This window comes from Centruroides sculpturatus, unplaced genomic scaffold, assembly GCF_000671375.1.
Source record: "Centruroides sculpturatus isolate CEXI.00-Female unplaced genomic scaffold, Cexi_2.0 scaffold1857, whole genome shotgun sequence".
In the NCBI taxonomy this organism is placed as follows: domain Eukaryota; kingdom Metazoa; phylum Arthropoda; class Arachnida; order Scorpiones; family Buthidae; genus Centruroides; species Centruroides sculpturatus.
The window spans coordinates 17,944-44,288 of record NW_019386025.1 but is presented as its reverse complement, the minus strand read 5'-3'; the positions used below and the strand labels follow the sequence as shown (position 1 = coordinate 44,288).

General features: G+C 31.2%; 1 protein-coding gene across 1 annotated transcript; it reads right to left on the bottom strand.

The window, feature by feature from the left end:
- Positions 1-269: 269 nt before the first annotated feature.
- LOC111613177 (nose resistant to fluoxetine protein 6-like) lies at positions 270-25,939 on the bottom strand. The gene is made up of 13 exons (XM_023354525.1): positions 25,884-25,939; positions 23,602-23,852; positions 23,376-23,499; positions 22,643-22,730; positions 18,443-18,537; positions 18,176-18,349; positions 15,901-15,994; positions 15,663-15,749; positions 15,441-15,603; positions 14,461-14,543; positions 12,461-12,580; positions 12,252-12,375; positions 270-479 (listed from the first exon to the last, which is right to left on the bottom strand). The coding sequence occupies exons 2-13, from the start codon at positions 23,818-23,820 to the stop codon at positions 270-272; spliced, it is 1,581 nt and encodes a 526-aa protein (XP_023210293.1). The 5' UTR covers positions 23,821-23,852; positions 25,884-25,939.
- Positions 25,940-26,345: the final 406 nt, after the last annotated feature.

Genomic DNA, 26,345 nt, shown 5'->3' with positions numbered 1-26,345 from the left:
ATAGTAAGGTAACATTCCAATAAACAATATGCAAAGGTTTTTTTTCAGTTTACAGCAGTATTTATTACACAAAATTTAAGTAAAGCTTAACATGCCGATCTTGTCCCGGTCTCACCTATATTCACCTCTCGTTCTTTCCTTCATCGGCAAAAGGCACAGTATTTCTTCTTTCACGGAGTAGAGTAGTCATCGAAAACCATTCTTGTTATTATCATTATTAATTGAGATGTCTCCGTTAGATCCAAAGATTCGCCCATTTGAGGTAAATATTAAGAACACCTATTCGCATCAGCTTCGAGTCGATCTTTAATATACGTAGATACTGCCGCAGTCCTTCTTTTTATTGTCTTGAGTAACAACTGTAAATCGTTTATTGCACTAATTATTTCTGGCTTATTAGAAAAAGTATCAAAGAGAGAATCGTAACCAATAAGTAAAGCTTGTTTAAATAATTCTCCATTTGAATATAATCTGTTGTTCTTCGCAAAAAAATGTGCTATTTTAAACAATCCCATAGTTACATTTTGTGATTTATCTGTTGCCTTTTTGAACAATAATTGTTGGTTCAACAATCTCTTCTCTAAACTATTTACTTTTCAGTTCGAATAGCACAATGAAACATAAATTTTTTTTTATCGATGTTCTCGTGTTCTAATTTAAAATATCTTTCAGTATTGTATTTTTTAGTAGTTACGATGCTAGTGCACAGAAGACATACACTATTTCTTTTTACTTTCACAAAAAACTTAGTTCTCTGTTACCAAATACTAAATGAAAAATTTATAAATAATTTTTCTTGGTATCATATTTTAAAATAACTAAAATAAAACCGGAAATATATTATTGAAAATTCGCTGAATTTACTACTTCACTTCCTTCTAGATATTTGTGAACTCTTTACAATATGAGAGATAAAATAAAAACGTCGAAAAAAATTAATACATCAAACTAAAAAGAATATGTAAAATGAATTTACTGTATTTTTTTAAATAGCCACATTGTATGTAAAATTTAAATTATTTGTCATACAAAAAGAATAATAACTGTTTTTGTATGAAAGACTTTTATTTATCGATTTTTCGTACTGACAGAACGAAGAATTAATTCAATTATCGTCATTATTTTATTTGTCCTTTTAAAATAATTAAGAACAAATTCACTCAAAAACTTTTTCAAAGAAGCAAATCTGTTACGATAGAATTGCCATTAAAATTGAAATTTCGTCTCAGTTTTTTATATATTAATTTTAAATACCATAAAATACCAGTAATGGTAACAAAATTGCCCCTTCAATCTGATAAAAAAAATATTTTACATTCGTCATGCAATAAAGTCTGTCATGGCTTGTAGTTCTAATTTGTGAATTATGCTTCCATTGTTACTCTTGAATCTCGAAATGGTCTTGATACTTTTCTCACAATATAACTGTATTTTAAAATATCTACAAATGTAAACTATTTACATTGACATATTATTTAGAAATTCACATGTACAGTGGTACCTCAGGATACGAAATTAATCCGTTCCGAAACTGAGATCGTATCATGAAAATGTCGTAAGGTGGATCATCTTTTCTCATACGATTACATGTAAAACCAAATAATTCGTTCCAACGCGAAAAACATACTCAAATTAAAGCCAAGTAATACATTAAAAAAAATAACTGTAGTAAGAAAAACAAATGAAAAATGCGAACTAATGTAACGTCGTATGGTGAGTTTTTGTTCGTATCGTGGAGCAAAAATATGTTCGAATTTCATGTCGTATCCTGAAAATTTCGTATGCTGGGACGTTCGTAACCTGAGGTACCACTGTATACGGATTACATTTGTTAATTTTTTATATCTTATACTATACAACCACCATGAGCAAATGCGGCTCCGAGAGCAGCATGCAACTCTCTTTGAGTGACATGCGGCTCTTGCTTCAAGTGTTGATTTCTGCCTTTTATTATTATTTTTTACAATTTTATTTCCACAATTTTGAGAAAATATGTTTATTAAAAAATTCAATAATATAATAAAATCGCGATCCAGAATTGCAGTACAAAATTAAAAAGTACAGAACTGCAGCTCCCATGCATTTTGCAAAACTAACATTACAGATTCCACTGACCTCGTGCTTGCCCACTCCTGCTATACAAAGGTCTACGGATAGGATAACTGATACTTAGCTTCGATGGAGAATTACATACTTTAACGTACAGTACATACATATATATTTTCACGCTTATAATCCAAAAAGAATGATCAACAGGCAAAAGTAGACTACAGTCCTATGAAGCACACATTCATCAACTTTGTCCACACCTTCCTGTGAAGGCACACTTTTCTTTCGGACACACTCGTGCCTTTTCAAGCACACTTCTTCACATTCTTTTTTTGACTCAACATATTCCGTTCTTTCAGATTTTTTGTTCAAACTATTTGTTAAAACCAAGTCTTTCTCGGCTTTCCCCAACCAAGTTTCCCATCTACCTTTTTCAATTATGCATTATGACGATTATAATATGTAAAAAAATCATATAAGTATACGAAAGCAGCAATAAAGGTCAATCAGATCTTCATGCCGCTAGCAAGACAAGTGAAATTATCATAATAAATCATATACTAAATATATTTAAAGTTATTTAATTAACAGTGTCTTATATTATCAACATATATAATATTAGTATAATTTGCAAAGTTTATCACACAACAAAAATTTTTGAATTCTTGTCCGTCTTCATTTCTGTAATGTTTAGTTTGGGAATTACTGTTTTTTGCGATGTTCTATTTCTTAGCACGTTGGACAGAAGACTGCTCAATGGAGATTCGAAGAATATAAAAAAGAACAGAGCAGCAATCAGTGACAAGAATATAACAAACGAATATACCATCCACTGTAAAAAATAAATGTAATCAATTATGAATAACTTCTCAAAAGTGAAATCTCAAGACGTTAAAAAAAGTATTTTAAATGAACGACAAAAGTTGCAATGTTTTGCTGTTCAATTAAAGCAGACTTGGCATTGGTGCGAAAAAATTTTGGAGATATTCTAAATTTTATTGTTAAATTAGAATCACCCAATATAAGCATCGGGTTCATCAGCCTGGTTGTAGCAGTGGGCTTACTACTCTGGTCGTCACTCGGAGCCATAGCTTTGGGAAGTGAACTTGGGAAGCTAAGGCTGTGGCAACATTCCCGTAAACTATGATGGGAGGCATTGAGTTAAGATATATATGGCACCTAGGCGACTTATAAATGTTAGTGTCATGAACGATCTCATGTGTAATCTGGCAAAAACTTCGTTCTATGTTAGCCTCGCTTCAGCACAGGAGGTCTCGGAGTCAATCGTTTATCTCCTTCCTCGAGTATGGATTCCAATTAACCTTCTCTAAATCTAAAAGTAAGGTGAGAGATGGAGAAAGTGAAAAGGTAATGTTGGATGACCCCTTTTGGAATCGACTTAAGAGGATATGTTACTATTTAGTACTCAGGGTGTTATATCCGGTAGTGTTAAATGAGATAGAGAAGATGCATGAAATGAAGCTACATATAAGTAAATTCTGCTGTGAACAAGTTAGCAGAAACACTTTAGAGCTTATTGAAGTTCAATGAGACCCCATGTTTTGTTAGATTAAAAATCTTTACGTTGCACAGGTTAAATGCGTTGGTAACATTAGAAAATAGCTGGAGAGTGAATAGAAAAAAGTACTAGCTTATCTGAAGTGGATACAGTCAATCTTCCCATATGCGAGAAGTACGATATGTAATAAGTACAATATGTAAAAAGTGTAATATGAATATGGGTAAGAAAAACTAGGCTGTTCTGTTGGTCAAAGGTAAGAGTGACATGGGCAGCGATTCCAAAAAGAAACTTTTAAAAGAAAAATATAGATCTTTGAATGGTTTATGTAAGAATAGGTAGCATACATAAGATTAAGAGATCAGGGATAATTGTGACCCTAGCTTATAAATGTGACGTTGATAAGATCATTATTGATATAATTATAATGGTTTTATATTATATAGGCTTCATATATAATGTAACTGTACATAGCTTTTAAGATAGGTTTTATGGAGTTTTATGATTTTCTCTCTTGATCAGGAAAGGCACACTAAGAACAGCAGTGGAGTCCATAAACGTCGTGCTGAAATATTAACTTATATAGAGCACATTATGCTCAGTATCTAAAGTGGTGTATAATACAACTAGTATGTGAATAGCACTAATCTATAGGTTGACCTTTATCCGTGGGACTTGTTTGTACGCTCATGCAGATACAGCAACCGTTCAGTAGTGTGCCGTGCCATTTGATGTTAGGGAAGCTGTGTTTCTGTAATAACCGGATTAACCGTACTATCTTGTTATCACTTTCAATATTTATTTTATATTATTTACTAATGTAAATAGATTGTCTGTCATTTGTTTTTTTAATTAATTTGTTTTACCACCAGGTGGTGACCAGGAATCAGTTCCCACTGTACTCAGCTAGGGATTGGTTCAGTTAAGCATTTAAGTAAAAATTCCTGCTCTTTCAGCAGGGTTTTACCTATTAAAAACCATTTATAATTTAACGGCCATAAAAATTATATTTATATTAATAATGTCTCCAAAGTTCAGCGAATTTTTCGCAGAAAAATAACTTATCTGGAAACACGCGCCCGGCGTTCGATGCGCAGCTCCGCGAAGAAACAAGCTTAAGCAATGGCGTCGTCAAACGGTGCACACTCCGTAAGTAATCCTGCAATTTTTTGTTTATAGCATAGGTTATACAAATTATTCTCAAAACATTATACGTGTTTTGGAAATGTTGAGTCAAATTATTCTAGAATCGATTAATTTTATGGAAGAGAACCTTTCAAACAGCCGCAGTCTCTAAACTGCACACTTGCCGGTCTGTGATTGGCTCATGCATTTAAGTGACTCGTAAAACACAGAATTCATATAATACGGAATGTATCTACCGTGTTAAAGGGGGTCTAATATAAAACAAATATTTTAATGGATTTTTTTAAAACTCTTGTCAATTATACACAATTAGTATAAAAACATACTAGTAAACTCCTATCGTTTTGGATAAGTTATAAATCTACTCGCGATTAACATAATGAGGCGAGGATGGCCAAATCTAGCAGGCAAGCGGCTAACAGCCCGGAACCGGTAATGAATAAAATCATTGAAAGCGTTATGGTATGTAGTTTCCACCAGCTAAACTGTCTGAGGTTGGGGCTTTGTAAAGCGCATGCGCAAATGTCTATAATCTGTCTGCTTTACACCTTTCGAATATTTTCGCCCTGAAAGCTGTCCTATAATCGACATTACAGAGCTTCCATTGAGAATATGCATATAGGAATTTCTATTCGAATATACAATAGCGATCTTATTGTTTTTCTCACATATAGTATAAAAATTTGTGATAAGATAAATAATGCAGTTATAATAAAATATTAATTTTAATTAATACAAAATACGTTAAAATATGAAAATAATCGCAAAATATGTATTTATTTTTTAGTATACAAGAAAAGCAGAGCTTCCATCGCTTCCAATGTCGGCACGCCACTGCAACGTTTGGTGGTCGGACCACCAGGGACAACTACAGCTGACTATCCACTTGGAGCTGGACTACAGCTGCAAGTGGAATCGGTGCAATTAAGCACATCGTGCAGTGTTTATAGTCATTTTTTTTTAATTTAAACACCAATGAAAAAAAAATGACCATTTCTACAAACTAATGTTGCAGCCGAAAGTGAACTTCTCATCACCATCGAAAGACTCGTAACAGAATATAAAAAGCCATTTCAAGCACGTGCGCAGCAAATTTTTCATTGTTTGTGATTTCTCGTAAGAATGGCCGCAACGATTGCGAATGCTGAAGTTTTTGTTAGCGAAATGCATCACACTAATTTGGAGAAATTACCTGTAGTCTGTCGCAAAAATGATTTCAAAGTTCTTGTAATAAAATATAAAAAAATTTTTTTATCTGTTACTTTTCTTAGTTACTTTAATAATTATGCAATATGACGAAAATTCTATGGATAAATATGGATAAAACAAATAATTGCTGTTTTCAGTATTAGCGTATATTGATTTGTCAATTTTTAACTTTTATGTACTGTACATATTGTTTACCTATATGTACCTATTTTTCACCCTTATGCAAATTTTTATGCCTATATGTCCTAGCCTTAAGAATGAGTAAAATTACGACGGAAATGGTAGTGCATAGGTAAATTTGCGAATTATTAAAGTTCAGATTACTAAGTCTATTCCATAACATAATGATTTTCAACCTTACCAAATTAAACTGTAAAACACTTGTAGCCTTTCTCATACTGCCAGCAACGTAAAAGATGATTGAAAAGTGAAGCAGATATATCCAAACGTACAGACTGTTTAACACCACAAAAATACGAAGAGATAACAAACGATTGAGGGTTCCTGAAAATAAATAAACAACGGTAAAGTGATTATTAATTATTTTTTCCAGTGACAAGTAAATAAAAAGTTGTAAATAAATAGTTAGATTATTTTGGTTAAAACAGTTTCAACTATTTCGAAAATTAAACTGAACTAAGTACAACTTCCAGGCTATTAATTTAATTAACTACTAATATCCGTTAAAACTGTATCGGTAAAGTAAGTGAACTTGTTCAGGTAATATAATATAGATTGGCTACAATATAAATATAGTTTACAATATAAAAGTAATAATTATCTGAATAACTCTAATTAATTCACTTACTGTATTTATGTACTTAAATGTAGTATATAGGCTATGTATCATTTAGGAAATTGTATTTTACATCAGCTAAAGCTTTAAACTAAATTCACAAGGGCAATTAAAAATATTATAAATGTTAATATAAATTGTTAACATTATAATTTACAGTAGATTAAACAGAAAATAAAAAAAGTACCGTATCTGTATTTATTCATATCTATATTTAGATGAAAAAAATCGACCGTAAACACTAGTGTGAGATTCTGGACACCCCCCGAATTAATCGAAAATCGATGTCAAATACATAAATTTTTATAAGTAATATTTCTGATTTAAATGGAAAACTTTTCAGTTAAAACGAAGGAAACTGGAAAAATTCACTTCCTTTTCAACAGAAGTACTACATCATTTTTGGTTTCCCTTACCTTTACAAATTTCGAGTCACATACAGTCCAGTTACCCCTCTGTAAACCCCCACTCATCCTAAACACGTTGGAATATTACAATACTCTCATTGGAGAAAATCATAAAAAAAGGATTCTTTAGTATCATTCGGGTAGTACGTCAAAAGATTCCATAGGAGACTTTCTCCTATGGAATCTTATGGCGTACTACTCGAAGACGTATTCCATATGAGCTCCCTACGGCCAACGCCCATATTGGACTCCCATAGTTCATATAAAGTTTGTTAAAAACTTTCATCTAAGTTATAGAAAGGGTCAATTGAAGTGCCGCCAAAGAGTTAACTAAAGATAATTAACAATATATTAAAGATAAGAACTTTCGTATTAATCAGAAATTAAGAAGATCAAAGAATATACTTTGAGGTAGTATGATTTTAGCTGAAATTGAAATCTCTCACTCCGCGATAAATATATATATTTGAAGGTCCATTTTGTATAATTTCTCTTCTGTTATTAAGTATTCGTTTTTATTTTAAAGGAAGGTCTAAAATGTCTGAAGCAAAATATTTCACCATTTCCATAACTATTCGTAAACGTGTGTTAGTCCGCGTGAAATAAAACTGATTAACTGGTGTCATCATTTTGACGTGGATCTGCATCTCGAAATTATCATCGCTTTTAAACGCCCTTAAGGCCATTTTTCGACTAGAGACCGGATCTCCTGATCCGTGAACTCCCGAGATTTAATCTTTGCCGATTAAATTGTACAAATTCTATGGATCTGTTCCCGGCTAACTCACACTAGATAATGAGAACTTCCTTANAAACTATGACATTGCTGCGACACATTTTTATCGAAATTCAAGATATCAAATTTTTTAACTTTCATAGCATTGGATTAAGAAAATAAATTATATTTATGTATAATCATAATAATAAATAAATACTAATGAGATGCGAAAATTATTTTCCTAAACTGTAACAATCATCGAAATATAATTATTTTATGTTTTTATTTGATTTTAATCGTATAAAATGATATAATATAATATGGAAAACTACTCATTTGTAATTAAAGTCGCCAATGCTAAAAACTTGTTTCACATTGCATGAATGATTTTCTGAAAAATAGAAAAAGTTATAAGCTACGACACGCAAATTTAATGATAGAAGAATAAGGAAAATGTATAATTGGAAACGTATGGCTAGTAATTTAAAGAAATTGTTGTTCAGATCATACAATTTCTGTTCGTTGGGCTGCAACTTAAAAAAAATCTTTAGACCTATAAACTTCCACTGTCGCCTGTCTGTCCATTCGACTTTGTGTCTGTCTTCACTTAATCTCGAGAACAAAGTTAGAGAGATAAATAACGTAAGCAAACTGGCACGCGCTACATGACATTCGAATACGAAAATATTTTGCAATTTTTTGCCAAGAAATTTTACTATTAATGCGAAATACTATTCAAATTTATCGCTTTTGCCAGCTCAGCTTGCTCGCTTCGCTTTAATAATTAATATTAATTTAGCTAAACCAGCAATTTTTTATACAGGATTTGTGTTGCAATGCCGAATTGTTCGAATTGGAAACAGTTCGAGTACCGCGACATCGCTATATTTCGTTAGTTATTTTTACAAAAGATTTTTACCTACGGCTAAAAAAAACTTTAATGACACTTTCTTAAAAATTTTTAAATGAATACAAAAAATAATCCATAAAATCAAAACACAGTGACAGACTTAGAGGCTAAAATCTGAAAGCAATGACAACAACCCTGGTTATAGGAAAGCAGAGGTAAAAAAATCGTAAGATTAATTTTTATTAAAGTAAACATTAAAAAAAACACATAATAAATTTAAAATGTCGATATTCCGAAATCCGTAGGCAAATTTTAGACAATATACGAGTACATCCTCATTTTAATAAAATATATCGATTAACGAAGTTTGCAGTTAAAATTGTCGAAGTTAACCAAATTCTCAAACCGTGTAAGAGCGAATCAATTAAATAAAACCTGTGTTGTGGGAGTAAAATCTGTATTGGAATAATGTCGAATTTGAGCATGCGGGTGTGTTTGCAAAAGTCTACATTTTCAGACTTAGAACCCAACAAATAAACAAGGTAATTGGGATAATGTTCTGTGAATATTTGTGTTGGAGTATTCGTGTATTGGCACAATTTCCTTTAATATCTCAGGATAGGGTAAATATTAAAAAACGAAATTTGCCACAGTAACTTGTATATAAAGCAGATGATGCTGTTGAATTCTAATGGTTAAAAAAATCGATAGAATGGAAAGATAAAAAGAAGTCAACTTATTGAACATTTTTTTTTATAAAACACGTCACTATTTTGAAAACTAAGTTTTCTGTCTTTTAAGTAATAATAATAAATGATATAAATGCTATTTTTATAGCTTATTTTATCTTATTTTTATGAAACCAAAGATAAAGATTTCTAATTTGAGAATAAGTGTATGTTGGTCGTAAATTGGACAATGATACATCATATGGTCGACGGTGTCTGGGTTTTCTGTAGAGCAAAAGCGAGAGGCCGTTTCTGTCCGGTTATACATCGCCAGGTAGCTTCTAAAATTATGCTCAGTAAGTAGTTGAGCAGTAGCTAATGTTAAAACTCTAAGTGGTGATGAGAACCTGCATTCAACACTAGGAGAATAGTCTTGTTAATGGTTCATCAGTGAAACTGCTCAACCATTGTTGATTCCATTTTTTCATAGCGTTGTCGTGAATATAATTTTTAAGGCTGCTACGTGAGAGAGGGATGCGAGTGTAGTCCAAGTCAATGTCCTTTGCAGCTGACTAAGCCTCAAAGTCGACTTTTTTATTTCTAAGTATGCGAGAATGGCCAGGAAAATATATAAAAGTTATCTTATTTACAAGGTTTAATACGGTGCTGGATATATGTGATTCTATTGCCATTGCAATAGGAATTTAATAGAGCTTTTAAGACAGACTGAGAATCGCTGTAAATGTCGATAGAGTTTTGTTTGGTAGTAAAGTGGCCCACTGAACATCTTGGTAGTAGTCGTCATTATCTTCAGCTTGATAGATGGAGGTATATGGGAAGTATTTGTATCTTCTAACATATTTTGGGCAAAATATGTCAGTTTGGAAAAAGATACAGTTATTTGAGCCGAGACAAAGGGAGCTTTTAGAGCCATCTGTGTATATATTAATGTCTTCATGGTTATCCATGGAGGAAGCAGATGACACTAAATGTACCATGGCGATAACCTTGTTTACAGGGTGGTGATCACAGATAGTAGGGTAATTACAATGTGGTAGCATATGAACAGCTGTATATAGGAGTAGATACTGTTGTTGATCTTTAATGTTTGTAGTTGTGATGTAGTAGTTTAGAATCTTTTCTACAATACATACTGGGGAAGAAAGGAGCTTCGCTAGTATCAGAGGCATTAGTAGAAACAGTTATGCAGCGAATGAAATTCTGATAGCAAACTGTCTTTAAATAGAGTAATTTACTTACTACTGAATTTTTACTAGTTTCATGATTACAGCTAGAGGCTGCGTAAAGTAGCATTGGTTGCATTGTCCTATTATAAAGAGTTTTACAAGCTTTACGATTTAGTCCCGGGTGCGCCTAACACATTTTAGTTTATTTTATTGACCTTATACAAGATGTAGTTAATACGGCAATGGAATGTGGTTTTTATTCTCTGTTGTTTTATTTTGCATGACGTTTCTGTTTACACGTGCACTAGTAGTCGATCTGTCAAAGGTTTTGCGTCCTTTTGTGAAAATTAAAATTAATATAAAAATGAATATTATGACGTTTATTAATGAGAATAATAACAATAAAAAAATTGTTAATAATTAAAAAATAAACTTCTTAAAATATCAATAAATTGTTCATTCGAATTCATAAAAATTTTTTTTGGTTAAAATCTTTCTATAAAATCATGCTAAATGTTACGTAAAAGAGAAATGCGAAGGGGGATCAAAGAAAATATTACGGTTTTTACACAGGGGTGGGTGAACTCTAGAATGACCAAAATCTCCTTTTCAAACGGCTTCAAACATCGGTTAATCGAAAACGTTCCAGTCGTAGTGTGTCGTCCTGAATTTTTGTTTTTATATTTTTCAATATATTTATTTTGTTTGTAGAAAATAAAGAAATAATTTTTAACGATACAATAGCCACGATTATTATTATGAAAATTTTCGTTAGGCTTAATATCGACGAAAATTCAACGCGAAGCGACACACAGCGGATGAAAATTTAAACTATAATATATGCCCATCAGGTACAGTAGATTCCCCTATAACGCGGGTTTATATAACGTAAATTTCTATAACACGACGAAAAAATTGCGATGGCATTTGTATAAAGACGCTGAAAGAGACTCGTAAAACGCGGTAAAACGTCATCGCCAACTTGTCATCGTAAACGAGCAGCCGAACTACTTTCCGCCGTCCAGCTACACGATACGGCGAGTTTAGGTGGGTAAGTTAAGTTTACTATCGTCTGTATAGTATGTAAATTAGGTACCGTAAGTCTAATACAGCACTAATTTTATACATTTTTTGTAAAAGAACCATTTCTTATTCAACGGCCATAAAAATTATTGATATTAATGATGTCTCCAAAGTTCAACGAATTTTTCGCAGAAAAATAACATCAGAAATGCGGCCGCCGTTTGGTGTGCTGCTCCGCGACGAACACAAGCTTTTTGCAATGGCGACGTCGAACGATGCACACTCGGTAAGTAATCCTACAATTTTTTGTTTATAGCATAGTTTATACGGATTATTCCCAAAAAAATTATAAGTATTTTGAAAATGTTAAGTCGAATTAGTCTAGTAATCGATTAATTTTTTGAAAGAAAACCTTTCAAACATCCGTAGTCCGTAAACTTCACACGTGTCAGGCTGCGATTGGCTCCTGTATTTAAATTAAGAATTCCAACAACGCGAAATTTGTATAACGAGGAACGTATCTACCCCGTTATAGGGGGTCTACTGTATATTAAAATAATGTATTTTTTCGTACATAATCGGTTATCGGAAAAATCGATTTTTCGACCAACTTTGGTCCCCATTTGATTCGGATAATTGACGATCTAGTGTAATAATCAATAATATAATATTAGTATACCTTTCTAAATGTGACCTGCTTCTTCTTCCTTAATATATCTCCAATTAAAGCACCGAAACAATAAGTACCAAGATGAGAATAATATGGTTTAATGTAATTATAAGCAAAATATTTATAGGTTTCCCTAAAATAATAAATAAAAATATAAATATGTTTATTTTACTAACAACCATCCATTATTAAATAATAAATAAGTTAAAAGTTTATACTCAAAAACTGCAGGTATTCCAAGCATCATGTAATATCTGTTCGAAACTACATCAACTATATACAAGATAATCCCTGTTAACATGGATGCAATTATGGCAAGTCTTCGAAATTTGGACCATCTGCAAAATAATATTCAATGCATAGCAAAAGGAATTTGAAATATCGACTATCCGTTAAATAATAATATTTAAACTTTTATTAATACTGAAGAAATAAAGTAATTTTATCCAACGCCATCTTGACAAATCTTTAGGGTTTTAAATGCGACCAAGTTTACTTTGGTGTGAGATTTATTAACAAACTAAAAACAATTCTTTAAAAAATTAGTATCAAACTTTACCACTATTGAGCTCTTGGCGCTGAAAGGAAAAAACATTCTATTTGAGCCCAACATTCATGCAAATACAGAGGCGATAACGCTGCAAAAGATACTGCTCGATATGTCTCTATTCTGAAGACGTAAAACTTAAAGAAAATGAATGACGTGTGTAATGGCCGATCCTATTTTAATTGCGATTTATGATTGACAGTTTGGTACTGTGTTTGTAAGCTGCAAAATTTTACAACTGGAATTCGATAAATTTCACTTTTCGAGTATTACCAAAACCTAAAATTACACGAATTAAGAACCGAAAACCCAAAAATGTACGCGACTTTGGGGATTACACTCTTTAAAATCTACCACTTCAAAGAGAATCCATTTCAGACCATTGTGAAATGATTCCATACGTCCAATATTTTAATAATTATTCACCAGCATCATTTGTACCTAAACTTGTTTCTTTGGGTATTCGCAAGAACCTTCATGACGAGTTACAGAGATGAACCGCTAAAAATTTTTCCTGGTCCATACAGCTGATCCGAAGTAGGATATTCCTATCGTGCCAATTTTAAACAGAAAAGGAACAGTTAGGATCTCTGGCGATTACAAAAATATTTTGAATAACGACGTGAAATTAGTTTCTTATTCCATGAGAATCATAAGAGTCAGTTTAAACTTCATTCAGGCTGCAAGTTTTTTCCAAATTTGACTTCGTGCAGACTTACTGGCTACATAGGGTAGATGGCGAAACGGCAATAGAACAAACAATACTAGCCAATGGTGGTGCTTTTAAAATTTATTGCTACTCTAGCAGTGTTCTAGCTGTTTTCGGAACGCCCAGCATAATTACACTGATGTTCCAAACACCATTGTCAAACTTCTAGGTTTACAGGTAAACGGCGCTAAGTGTCCGACTTACACGTTTTCGCGTTGAAAACGTCTGCCGCAAGTTTTCTATTAAATCACACATTTTTGTTCGCATTTTAAAAAAGTACATACAATATTGAATATTCTTTACTTTATAAATCTTAAAACAATTCATTTATTCAATGGATGGTGTAAAGCAGAAAGATTGTAAACAGGGGCCAATGCCTACAATCTGTCTGCTTTACACTATTCAAATATTTTTGCTGTGGAAGCTGTTCCGTATTCGACAATACGGCGTTTCATTGTGAATTCGTATACACGAATTTTTACTCGAATATACAATAGCAATCTTATTGTTTTTCGTTTATGAATTTTTAATAAAATATATAATGCGGTTATAATAAATTATTAATTTTAAGCAATTAAAAGTATTGTGCGTTCAAATACGAGTATAATCGCTGTAGTATAGTCAGGATTAAAATAATTGTTCATAGACATCGCCTCACATTTCTGAGGCTGTATTCACATTTTTTTTTTCACTTGAGTAATTTTGGGTTTGTCGTGTTTGTAAATAGTAAACAAATACATTGTGTAAGTCTGTACAGATGCATTTTACGAACCTAGGAGCGACCTGTAGTATCACGTTACGTACCAATTAAAATCACCCCATATAGATTAAACACGCCCAAAATAGTTGAAACACTTTTGTAATGTTTATCTGATCGATTTAGCATTATATCAGGGAATCATATTACAAAAATAAATATACATTTTAATCTATTTATAAAAAATAAATTGTCGAATTCTTACCTGTCGACAATATATAATAACAGTGACATTAAGATGGAAAGTTGCAGCAACGCACTGATGAACCATATTACGTCGATAAACACCTAAAATTTTTTTATAAAGTAGACGAATTAAAAATCATAAAAGTACTAATATTCTATTCGATATACTTACGAATGTGTCATACACACAAATACAAGTAATGTCCGTAAATGCGTTCATAAACTTGCCGAAATAACAAAACTTTACATTGGCGTATCCTTATACTATAAACATCATTTATAAAAGCAATTTCTTCTAATTATTCTGCAGCACTTTCTGAACCAATTACGAGACAATATTTCTAAACGAATCCTTAGTAACCATTAAATTAACCGACGGTTTTGGTGTTTCAATATCACTGCTCTCTTTTTACATAATATAACTATTCGATCTGTTTTATAAGCCGTGTAAACTGCTTATAAAATCATAATTCGTTATGATTTTGTAAACTGCATCATAATTCATTATGAGAAAATTCTTATAATATTTAATTTATTAAAATTATTTCGTAAAAGATGTATTTATTTCAAAATAAACTTTTAAAAATTAAATAAAACAGTGAAGTTTAAACGAAAGAAATTGAATTGAAATTTTAGGCATTTTTCGTATCACCAGAACATTACATTTACAGGTGTACTGAGTATTCCCACTCATACAAGTTGCAAAATTTATAGCGAGTTCCGTTTCTATTAACAGACAATTGACATTAGGATAGTCAAATGGCAAACATCCTAAACGATACATAGTTATAGAACAGTTTAAAGTGAAGAAAAGTTTACAGTTCTTTCAAATTTCCTAAGATGTTACACATTAAAAACATTTGTAGCTTAACGATAAATAGCATATATCTAATACAATGGTTTATTCAAAACAATTTGAGTGCATGCAAATTTTTACGTAATCATTGATAATATCTAAAACATAAATCAAAATCTGAATTTTAACTATTATACATTTACCATCGATCCACCGATTGAGTAAATATGAATATGGCTGATATATTTCCACCATTCGTTTTCCATGTGTTTTCCCTGACTAATAATAATATCCCAATGAGGACCTTCTCCAAGAAGAGGCAGAAGAATTACGAAGCCCAAAACGAAGAATATCGGAAGTGTATATCTGCAAAACGAACAAAATATAATACACGACGCAGTGACAGTAAGAGTTAAATGTTATACCTGATAACTCGCTTGACTAAACACATGACATAGTATTTCGCAGAGTTTCGTCCACTTTTTTGTCTCAGATACATTACCATAAACCCGCTAGGCAAAAAATATTATTCATTATTAATTTTAAAAGCAAAAGTATTTTTGCGAAAATTCTATAAATGTTAGTATTATTAATATGATAGCAAATGTAAATATTATTCGAAAATTGTATTTATATGTAACATTTAAACTAAAATAATCTTACCTGTAGAAAAAGAACGATTCTATCATAGTGAAGCTTTGGAGAATAATTTCGAATAAAAAAAGATCCACATGCTTATAGTTGTTGGTATATTTAACTGTAAAATATAAGTATTTTTATTTTTATAAATAATAGATAAATAGATAATTCATTGCTCTTATTTTTCCAAATTTTATCCGTTGCTTTTACATTTATCGTAGCTTTAGCCAAGCAAATTATTAATTTTTTGCATCAAGGATACGATTGATTTTCTGCTAGAAATAAGTAAAGTTTTATTTTCAACTATCATAAATTAAGTAAAGAACTTTCTTGGTAAGGAAATTTTGTCCTTGTGTTCAACTAGAAAAAGTGTTTTAAAAAGAGTAGCGAATACTTGGAAAAATAACTTACATTGTCTATTTTCAAACGATTAATTTAAATTTTTAACGTAGTTCGTTATTAAATTTATGTAAAAGATTGTACCTTTTTCGGTACACGCCGTTACCACTATTCGGTTCTGTAGTTTTTCATGTTTTTCAGCTGAACACACACGTCCTTTTCTTTTAACTATTAAATTTTACTCCGTATCTTTGTTTCAGCAGCATACAAATTAAAACATGTAGTTTCCAATTCCTTTTGCTTATACAAATGTTTTGCTATCCGCTTGAACAAAGTTTTCCATCCATGTTTTTACATCTATCACTGAGTTTAGCAAAGGTGTTTAACAAGTGAACATATGCGTATGACCTTTGCAAACACTTTGCAAGTATTTGCAGATTAACTTAACAAAAGATTTGAAGGTAGAAAATAGACACTGACAATTTGAACTAATGAAAAACAATCGCGACAAAAATCATCGAATAGATTGCACGTATTATCGATAAGAAGCATTTAACCGACAACGAACGGAACGGCATAAAACACAACCCATTGTGCAGTATTACAGAAAACGATTTCCACAATTTCGTACAATGATTTCGCTAATTACGGAAAAATTAGTATGTCGCTCCAGCGAACAATTATTCTATTTTTTATTGCGAAATGTGTAAAGTTTCGTGTGACAGAAAATCGGGATGTTTTGTAAATATTTTTCTTTGTATCGTATCGTAGTTGACAAGTCAAATAAGAGGAGGAGATACAACCCGAAAGAAGAGCAATGAATACCGTAGGACTATAATATAGCGCTTTATGCCTTTATGATCTCAAGATTCGGATCAAAGTATAGTAATTATACAAGACGTTTTAATAACATTAAAATTCTGTTTTAATTAGTGAATAAAAATAAAGACCTAATTATATTTATCAGCATCTGTTAGAGATAAGTAAAAGTGTTTTTTATAAATATTTCCGACAATTGGTAAAGTCTAAACTAGAAGCATATGATATACAAAACATAAAAGTTTGAATCTCACATGCATGAAGATTGCAAACGACACCAAGAAAAGCCTGGAAAAGTTCATGCAAAAATAATATATAAGAGAGTGTACGTTACGATAGGGCAATAGCCCAAATTGTAAATTCAGCATTTCTGTACATTACTGTAGACATTAGATAACGCAGGAATAAATGTGCACACCCAACGACGTCATAGGTATTAGGACCATCGCATTTGTACCTTATATCGAATATTTTCTATTTTTTCTGTATTGATTTGCCTGTCTATCGAATACTGGGAGGAATGTAAGTTTCGTAGCAATTCTGGTTTTTACAGAAATTGTGAAATATTGCCGCGTATTATCTATACAACGAAGTCGATCAATAACGTATCAATTAAATATAGATAAAAAAAAACCACGTAATTGATTAATAATACGATCTTCCGTTTAACACTCTTTAAGGTTAATATTCAATCACTCCGTGTAAAAAGTAACTGTAAAATGAGGAAAACTTGATAAAGAAACTCTTTAGTGTTTGTTTTGTATCTTAATTTATGATGCGCAGCAAATTGTCAATAAATTAATAAGGTGTGAGAAAAAAATTTACAAGTTATATAAATATAAAAAACTATTTTCAAATCGAGCATCGTATGTTCGTAACAAAATAAAAAAAAGATTAACGTATAAATTTTTTGTTTCATAAGACGATAGTCTACATTTTTAAACATTAATTAAAAGTGATATATAATTATAATTACTGTGTTACATATATAATTACATTTTTTATATTAATTGTGACAGTAAACTAATTGAACAATAGAACAATTAAAATTGTGTTACGGTAGCAAGCCTTTTGCATACATTGTGGCATAAATATTTATAAATAATAAATATTATATTATACATTAAAAAAAAAACAATACCTGCTGTTGTGGGGTAAAATAATGCTGCAAAAGATACATGTCCCAACACCACAATATTTATTAGAAGAAATTTTACACCACACATCGATTTCGTACTTTCGTCAAGATTCGTCGAATATAATTGATGTAGAGATTTACAAGGTGATGCTCCGAGAATATACTCGAAAAATTTATCTAAATATAATAAACATTAATAAATTATTATTTCCGTGCAGTTCTCATTCTTAATTATGTTAAAAGTATGTTTTGATAATCTTAAAGACTTACCTTTACTCGCCTTCAAAGGAATAATATGAAGTCTCATTAATATTTCTGTTAACGTTGCCAATCCTACCCATGCAATAAATATGCCGAGAACAATTCTAAATTAAAGCAATTAATATTTTCACATCAATTTACTTAAATATAATTCGTATCATTTAATTAACAATCAATTAAGTAATTATTATTGTATGTATATCTGTTTGAATGTAAGAATATAAATAACATTTTTGTGTACATAATCACGCAAGAGCTATGTTAAAATTGGATTATTTAAAAAAGTGTTAAATACTTGCTTAATGAAGACTTTTCACTTGTGAAGCTTCGGACTTTAGTTGAGCTTTGTTTATAGGAAGAGAGCTGTTGTGAGACGTAGCCGATGTAGGAAAATAAAGAAAGAAGGCGAGGAAGGAATTACGTAAAGAATGAAAGTTGAAAGCTTTGATTAAAATAATCCTGACACAAATATACAGTACAAAGTGCCATTTTGGCTGATTGACAGTTATATATACAGACATCGCTTTGTTTATTTATATAGAATAATATATCACAGTAAAATTTAATAGCAGGAATCATTGCGGCTTGGTGGCTTGTGACGACGTTGTTGACCTGGTAGTTCGTCGTTAAAGGGTTGTTGCTTGGAAAGAGTAAGCCACACTTCTCTGAAAATGTGAAGAATAGTTTTAAGCTACGGACTGGGTCTGAATCGCTATCAAAATTTGTCTCACAGAAGTTCTAGATTTAAATCACCAAAAATCATTAAGCAATTCCTATTTAAAGATACACAATGATGGGGACAAACAAATATTTAAATCCTAATATAACAATTTAATAATTAAGTCTTATAAATATCGGAATTTGGTGTCGAATCGAACGTTGACGTCTATCTTTCCGAAGTTATGAACTAATACTGAATTTTCCTTGAAACATCGACGAGTTGAGATGACTAACAAGAAAAACACGTGACAATAGGACAAATTGTATTTTGATATCCGAATTTCTTCTTCAGCAGATATCTATTGAAATGTTATAAAAATATTTTGTCTCTTGTACGTAAGTGTTCTCGAAGGTCTCATCGATTCATTATGTATCTTTCGTAACTCATTCAACAGATTATTCCGTTCGTGTGCCGCCGTCTCTCTCTTTGAACATTCCAATCGATCCGTCGTGTCGAGAAACGTACTACTCAGGTTTTCCCGATAAATTTATATTCTAGAGAATACTGAATCTTAGGATACAAAACGACATTATCCGCTATAGATCGAAGAGCGGAAGAAAACTCGCTATTTGTTCAGCTGGAGACCCAGATGTTCGATGTTGACCAAGACATTGGACAAGCAAGGATACAACTCTCCTGTCGTAATCAAATCACTCGTAGACCTCTGGATGTTGCCCGCATTAAACATCAAAAGACAATTAAGATTAAAAAGGACTGTACTTTTCTATATTAACTGTAAACCTGGAAGACCTATCGAAAAATCTTGTGAGACTTTAATCTCTCTCTATGTCTAATTAACGGATTATTAATTCTAACTCTAACAGTTTCGGTGTGAATGAACACACGCACATACTGACTATTGTCCGTCTTTAAAAATTTTTGTTAGTCAATAATAAAAAACGTTGATACCAGATTGCTAATGGTTTGAAACGTTTTTATTGTACTTAGTTCCCGCAATTGACACCTTTTAGTGTATTTACGACTATTCAACCAAACAAAAGATTCTTTGTTTATTAATGTTTATAAAATATTTTATTTAATTTCATATATTCTATAGCTCATTAACGTTAATGACTTTAATTCTTATATTAAAGAATTAATTAATTCAAATTGTATATCTGTGTTCACTTTTCTGTAAAGGATAACACGCAATCATCTGCTGTACATCGAAGATCGGAGGAAAACTCCCTATTATTTGTTTTTATTACTAAATATATTCTGAAATGGTTTTAATTAATTTAAATCTATTTTTGTAATCTTATAAATTTGTATAGCGATTTAAAATTAATATTTATATATTTCAATAAAGTTGGATATTTTAATAATATTTATTTGCTATTTGTTTTAAATATGTTGTGTACATCTAAAAATTGTGTAAACATTTATAATCAAATGTTGTGCCGAATTTGACAATAAGATTAATGATTACAGATAAGATTAAGATTAAGATTAATGATATGTAGTAATGGTAAATAATCCTAGGAAATCGATTACAGCGATATTAGAACAGTTGTAATGCAATCAAAACTGTATTGTAACACTTCTTTTAGAATTTTGTTTTATCTTCAACGATAATCTGTGTTGCACCCGTGTCGATAACAAATTGGTAAGAGGTGTGCGATTTTTCATTTTCACGCTTTTTGGCATAATTTAATTGAGAAATTTTACAAACGAACATATTCGAATCTCTATTTCAGAAACAATTTGCAACTATTTGAGGATTAATTTTACACGAGTTTTCCAGTTGAAAAATCAATGGACTAATTGCAGCAACGGGATCATTTATCACAAATACCGTCTAAGAGACTTTTACCTTCAATTTATGGCTCAGCAAGAAATAAGATATCATATGCAGAATAAACAAGAAAAATCCAATAATTTCACAAGAATTTATCCTAAATACGACCATATTAATATGTTGCTCTCGGAAAATTACTCTAATTCTTTTCAATTTTGTATTGTGTAAAGTCTAATGTGGCAGTTGTTTCGTGACTTTTTTTACGTATATTTTGCGGTGTCATACCAGACAGTTCCGAGTCAAGTAAAAAAAGATTCAATTGAAAGAAGAGACGGTAAATTATCGCTTATTTTATTCAACGATTGAGTGAATAATAAAAAAAAAGAAAGGGTTTACAGGTCGACCGGAAACGGAATATTCGATTATAGTAAAAAGCAGAACACATAAAGCAGAAGCAGAAACGGTTGATAATTTAAACTAAAGTACAGTACTTAAAACACAGAAATCAAGATAAACGATGCGCATTCAAATAGAAAATAAATTTCTCTTTAATATCATGTAATGTGCTTTAGAATAAAATAGATTCGATTTGCTATTTTCCTTGTTAAATTTATTTTTGTCGTAAGATTATTGATTAAAATGGTCTTTAATCAATTTATTATCGCGTTTTTCACAGAAATTTTATTATCTATTTATATTTTCTATTGCATCGTTAATTTGCCTTAAGTAATTTGAAGTCATTTTCATAATTTTCATGTTCTTAATTTAATATAAACAGTTTAATAAAGCTTTACATCAACTAAAGCCGAAAAAAAATCAACCCGGCAAGCAGAAGTTGCGGTTTCGAGTCCCGCTTCAACCCAATTCTTTTCTTTCAGTAATTCTTAAATTATTAATTAAATTATAATTATTACATGTATAAAGAGATAGCGCTCTACGCCTAACTCTATTGTATAATTGTCTACTAAATTATTAGTATTATAGCCGTTTCTAGCCCGAAACTATTCGGCTTTGGTTGATCTAAAGCTTTGAATGTATCGGGTGTAGTAAAAATGTTTCATTACTTCAATAAAAATATACTTACAACGATATCAATTGTCCGGTACTGTATTCAATGCGTTCATCTTTGATTTTGCAATATTCGACGTTAAAGTCTACCGCTGTTCCGAATACTGAAAAATAGTTCACTTTTTTTATATAGTACAATTGACTCTTGTTAATTCGATCTCGTTATCGTAAACTCTTTATGATTACTTTTTTTCTTTACCATAACGTAAAGAAAAAAAATTATTTTTAATTACCACTCAGTAATCAGAACATTTTAACAATTGTTTTTTCTGAATTTCGTATTTATATCGACCTTAAAGTACATACTGTATATAAGCATATATATGCATTAATTTTACAAAGTTATCATGAATTATTATGCTTTGTTAAACTGATTTTGTTTTATTTAGGCCGAATAAAATAGACACAATGGTTTAAGATTCCACGAGCAGTTTGATAATGCATATTTGGATTTACAAAAGTATTTAATATAATTGTTTCTGTGAAAGATCGAAATTAGAGAATGTCGATATTCTTCGGTGAATGTCGACACGTACAAAATACGTCGGTGAAAGAACAAATATTTAGTTATAATATTATACATTCGAACAATCGCCAGTGTATTNGGCATTGGTTGATGTAAAGCTTTAAACGTATCGGGTGTAGTAAGGATGTTTTATTACTTCAATGAAAATATACTTACAACGATATCAATTGTCCGTTACTGTATTCAATGCGTTCATCTTTGATTTTGCAATATTCGACATTAAAGTCTACCGCTGTCCCGAATACTGAAAAATAAAATTCAGAAAGTAATTAAACATTTAAACAATTACATAAATTAATTTTCCAAAGTAACGGTTCAATTTATCGCTTATTTTATTTTTAATTTATCAGAAATAATGAGGTTCAAATGCATTTCTTCTAAAATCAAATTTAACTAAAAGAAAAAAAGTATTTTAAGTAAGAAAAGTCGATCTACCCATATGGTTCTTCCCTGCAGTGGGAGGAATTTTAATTGGAACTTTTCTTTAAACACATCTGAAACATTCTTTACAAATTATAAACAGAATCTGCCATTGATGGGCACTCCACGCATTACGGTTACTATTTTCTCATAAAACATAGCATAAAAATTGTCTTATTTTTCTAAATTATACAATTAACTCTCGCTAATCCGAACTATTTATAATGAAGTGTTTACAGATTATTGAGTGGTAATTTTAAAAATTGTTACATATTTATATCGACTTTAAAATACATACTATAAATAAGTACTGTATTAATTTTACAAAGTTATTATGCTTTATTAGAGAGATTTTGCGTTGTTTCGGCTCTGTATAATAGAATGAATTAAGTTCCTACGTACAGTTGATTTAAACGTATTCGGATTTACAAGAGAATTTCATATAATTACAAAATATCAAACGACTTACTCCAATTCCCAACGTGTTTTAAGTCTTTATTACTACATGTACTCGGAATGCACGCATCCAAACGTATTCTCATTCTTGTATAGGCTAACTCTGTTTTTACTATGTCTTCAAACTTCGCTGGTTTCTAAAAAATTCGTTAATTCGTTGTAGAAATAAATTTAACTGACAAATGACACTTAACTGTATTAATCCATCGCAAATTATTTCTTTAAACTTTAATACTTACAATAATCTCTTTTGCTAGTTTAATCAATGAATTATTTTCCAACTTATGAATAGACTTTGCTATACGTTTCAGTGATTCTTGCATTCCAATTGTCAGGGCACAGTATTTGCCTCGAACCTGTTCCTTTCCTTTATCGGTGATCACTTTTTTATTTTGAGGCATTTTTATGTCCAAACACTGGTCATAATCTCCCGATATCCATAGTGTTATTCCTAACATTCCTGACGGTAATTTTCCAAAAGAATCAATCACTGGAAATAGTAAATGCATACAATTAATTAAAGTTATCTTTATGTATATCATGTTTTCATAAAAACAAATCGAAACAGAAAACAATTACATCTTTACGTGGAGACTCGCAATACAGAAAATCTTCAATACATGCGGTTAATCTCTGCCTGAAAAATAGGGCATACCTTTTTTGCATACCTTTTTAATACATATTTAATTGCGGCTCGCGAAAAATTTCAAATTTTTAAAATGGCTCAGACTATCAAGGAGCTTGGCCACCCTGGTAATAGACTACATAACAATGGAGTAAAATGAGCGCAAGTTAAAAGTCCCATCTACCCCTTCCATCCAAAGTTAATGGATAGTGTCGGGTAAATTCTCTAATCATCTCGGGACCCGAACAGATTTCGTATTTCGCTTAGGGACAAAGTGAAGCCAATCAAGATAGACAAAAAGGGGAGAACGGAGATCGATATAATCCCCGATCTTCAAAGACACGAGGCACTCTGCAAGACGTACTCTGCGAGTCAACACAAAGGAGTGAATATCGGAAGGCTGTATCAACACACTGGGGACGAATCTTTCCTATGGTAAATCTAATTTTATGCTAAAATAAACGGATTTTTGTAAGATACTTGTCATCTCTGTCTCCTCCTCCACACCCACACGCGAACCACCCTAGATTATCCCGATGCGGGATTAACGATCCCCGAAAAGTCGGAAAACTTACACTGGTGAGAGAAGTGGGATTTTAAGTCCCCAATCTCCGTCAACTCAGCGAACTCACATTAAGAGTTAATAAGAAATTTGGCCTAATCATCTCATTTTGAAGCTATGAATATATAAATGAGGCCCACAATGTATTAAAGTAATTAATTTATATACAACGAAAAAATAAAATGCACGCTTTAGGGATAGACTAAAAGTGTTTGTAGAGTGTGACTCACTGTTAATGCTTATGTAAAATGCTTTTTTTCTTTTAACCCGTATTTTTTTTGCACGTTATATTATTATTTTACGATCACAGGTTATTTAATAATTTGTATAATAATAGAGAAAAATTTCAATTAAACTTCCAAACATAATTATTCCATAAATTGTATATTTTCTTATAAATTAGTTTAAAAATATGAGTTGGTAACTTTACATGCCGGACATTAAAACTGTAGGAGGCACTAATTGTTACATTTTAAAACTGACAAACTTTTTATATAAATTATTATAAAATTACAAAAAGCTGAATTTTGAGGATATCCATCGAAATCCATATCGAAATCCAGAAGACGAAATAATTACGACTTCGAATTAACGAGGATTTCCTGTATACGAAAATCCTGTGTGTTTTCTTTGTCCATCTTTCTACGTTTCAGGTTCTTTGTGTCCAAAAATTAATTCAGGTTCATTTTGTGGCAAATCGCAGTACTTTTCCTCTTTATTTATAACAGCCGGAGGGTAAAAAAGTAGATTGCACTACTACCATTTTTCATAACATAAAGAAGCATTTAAATCATACAATATTGTCATAGTCCACATTGAAAAATAAAAATTTTTTTAAAAACCAAACGAGCGATTAAGAGACAAACTGATATAATGTGACACAATAATTTCGAATATATTTTTTCTGGTACTTGTCGCGTTGTCACTCTCTCGAAACTAGCATCAGTTGGAGTAAAATCTCGCGATAAAAAAATAAACCTGTCCAAAACTGAACCTGCTTAAAAAAATTTTTTTTGAGACTTTTTATTTTAAAATGAAACCGTTTAAACAGTAAACCGTGTAAAAAATATTCGAGATTTTGGTATACACAGATTTTACTGCAACATTCAGAAGTAAGTATTTAGGTGAGTTTTTATGTGATTCATTAGAAAGTTTTAACATCATTTGTATTATTAAGGTACATTTAATTACTGTGTGAGAGCTCGCACTAAATAAAAATTTTATTTAACAAGAATAAAATATATAAATTTATTAAAGAACTAGCTGCAAGGACCCGCTTCGCTGGGTTTTTAAAAAGTAACGATACTGAAGATTAAGTTTATAGCTAATCTTACCCGTTTTCACAGAATGCAAGAATTAGGTCCCCCGTTTCTGATTAGAGACCTGGTCCCGATTCTATTTCTGAACGTCTCCTGTTCACGTCAAGTCAAACAAACTATTTTTAACGTTTCTGGAACGTTTACAATCGTTCTATAATGGAACCAATATTCAATAGAACCAATATTCGAATTTTAAGTTCGAATTTAATTCGAACAAAACATTTGAAATAGAAAGCCACTTCCAACCACTTTCAGCCTCATATCTCCCGCACCCTTATAGCTATCGAGACGCAACCACCCCTATGCACGAATGGAGACTTGTAGCTACCACCACATACAAACACCATCCACGTGCGATGTGTAGTTTTGGCGAAAAAGTTAAATATAGGAACATACATGTCCTTTTTATATATATAATATAGATAACGCATTTCTCCTATTATATATTAATATTAAAAAATATTTTTCCCAACATTT

Coding starts and splice junctions, on each gene's coding strand:
- LOC111613177 (XM_023354525.1), bottom strand. CDS start 23,820: ATGTTAGGAATAACACTATGGATATCGGGAGATTATGACCAGTGTTTG. Junction 15,604..15,662: donor TTAGTCAAGCGAGTTATCAG/GTATAACATTTA, acceptor TTCGTTTTGCAG/ATATACACTTCCGATATTCT. Junction 12,581..14,460: donor TTATTATATATTGTCGACAG/GTAAGAATTCGA, acceptor ATTATTTTGCAG/ATGGTCCAAATTTCGAAGAC.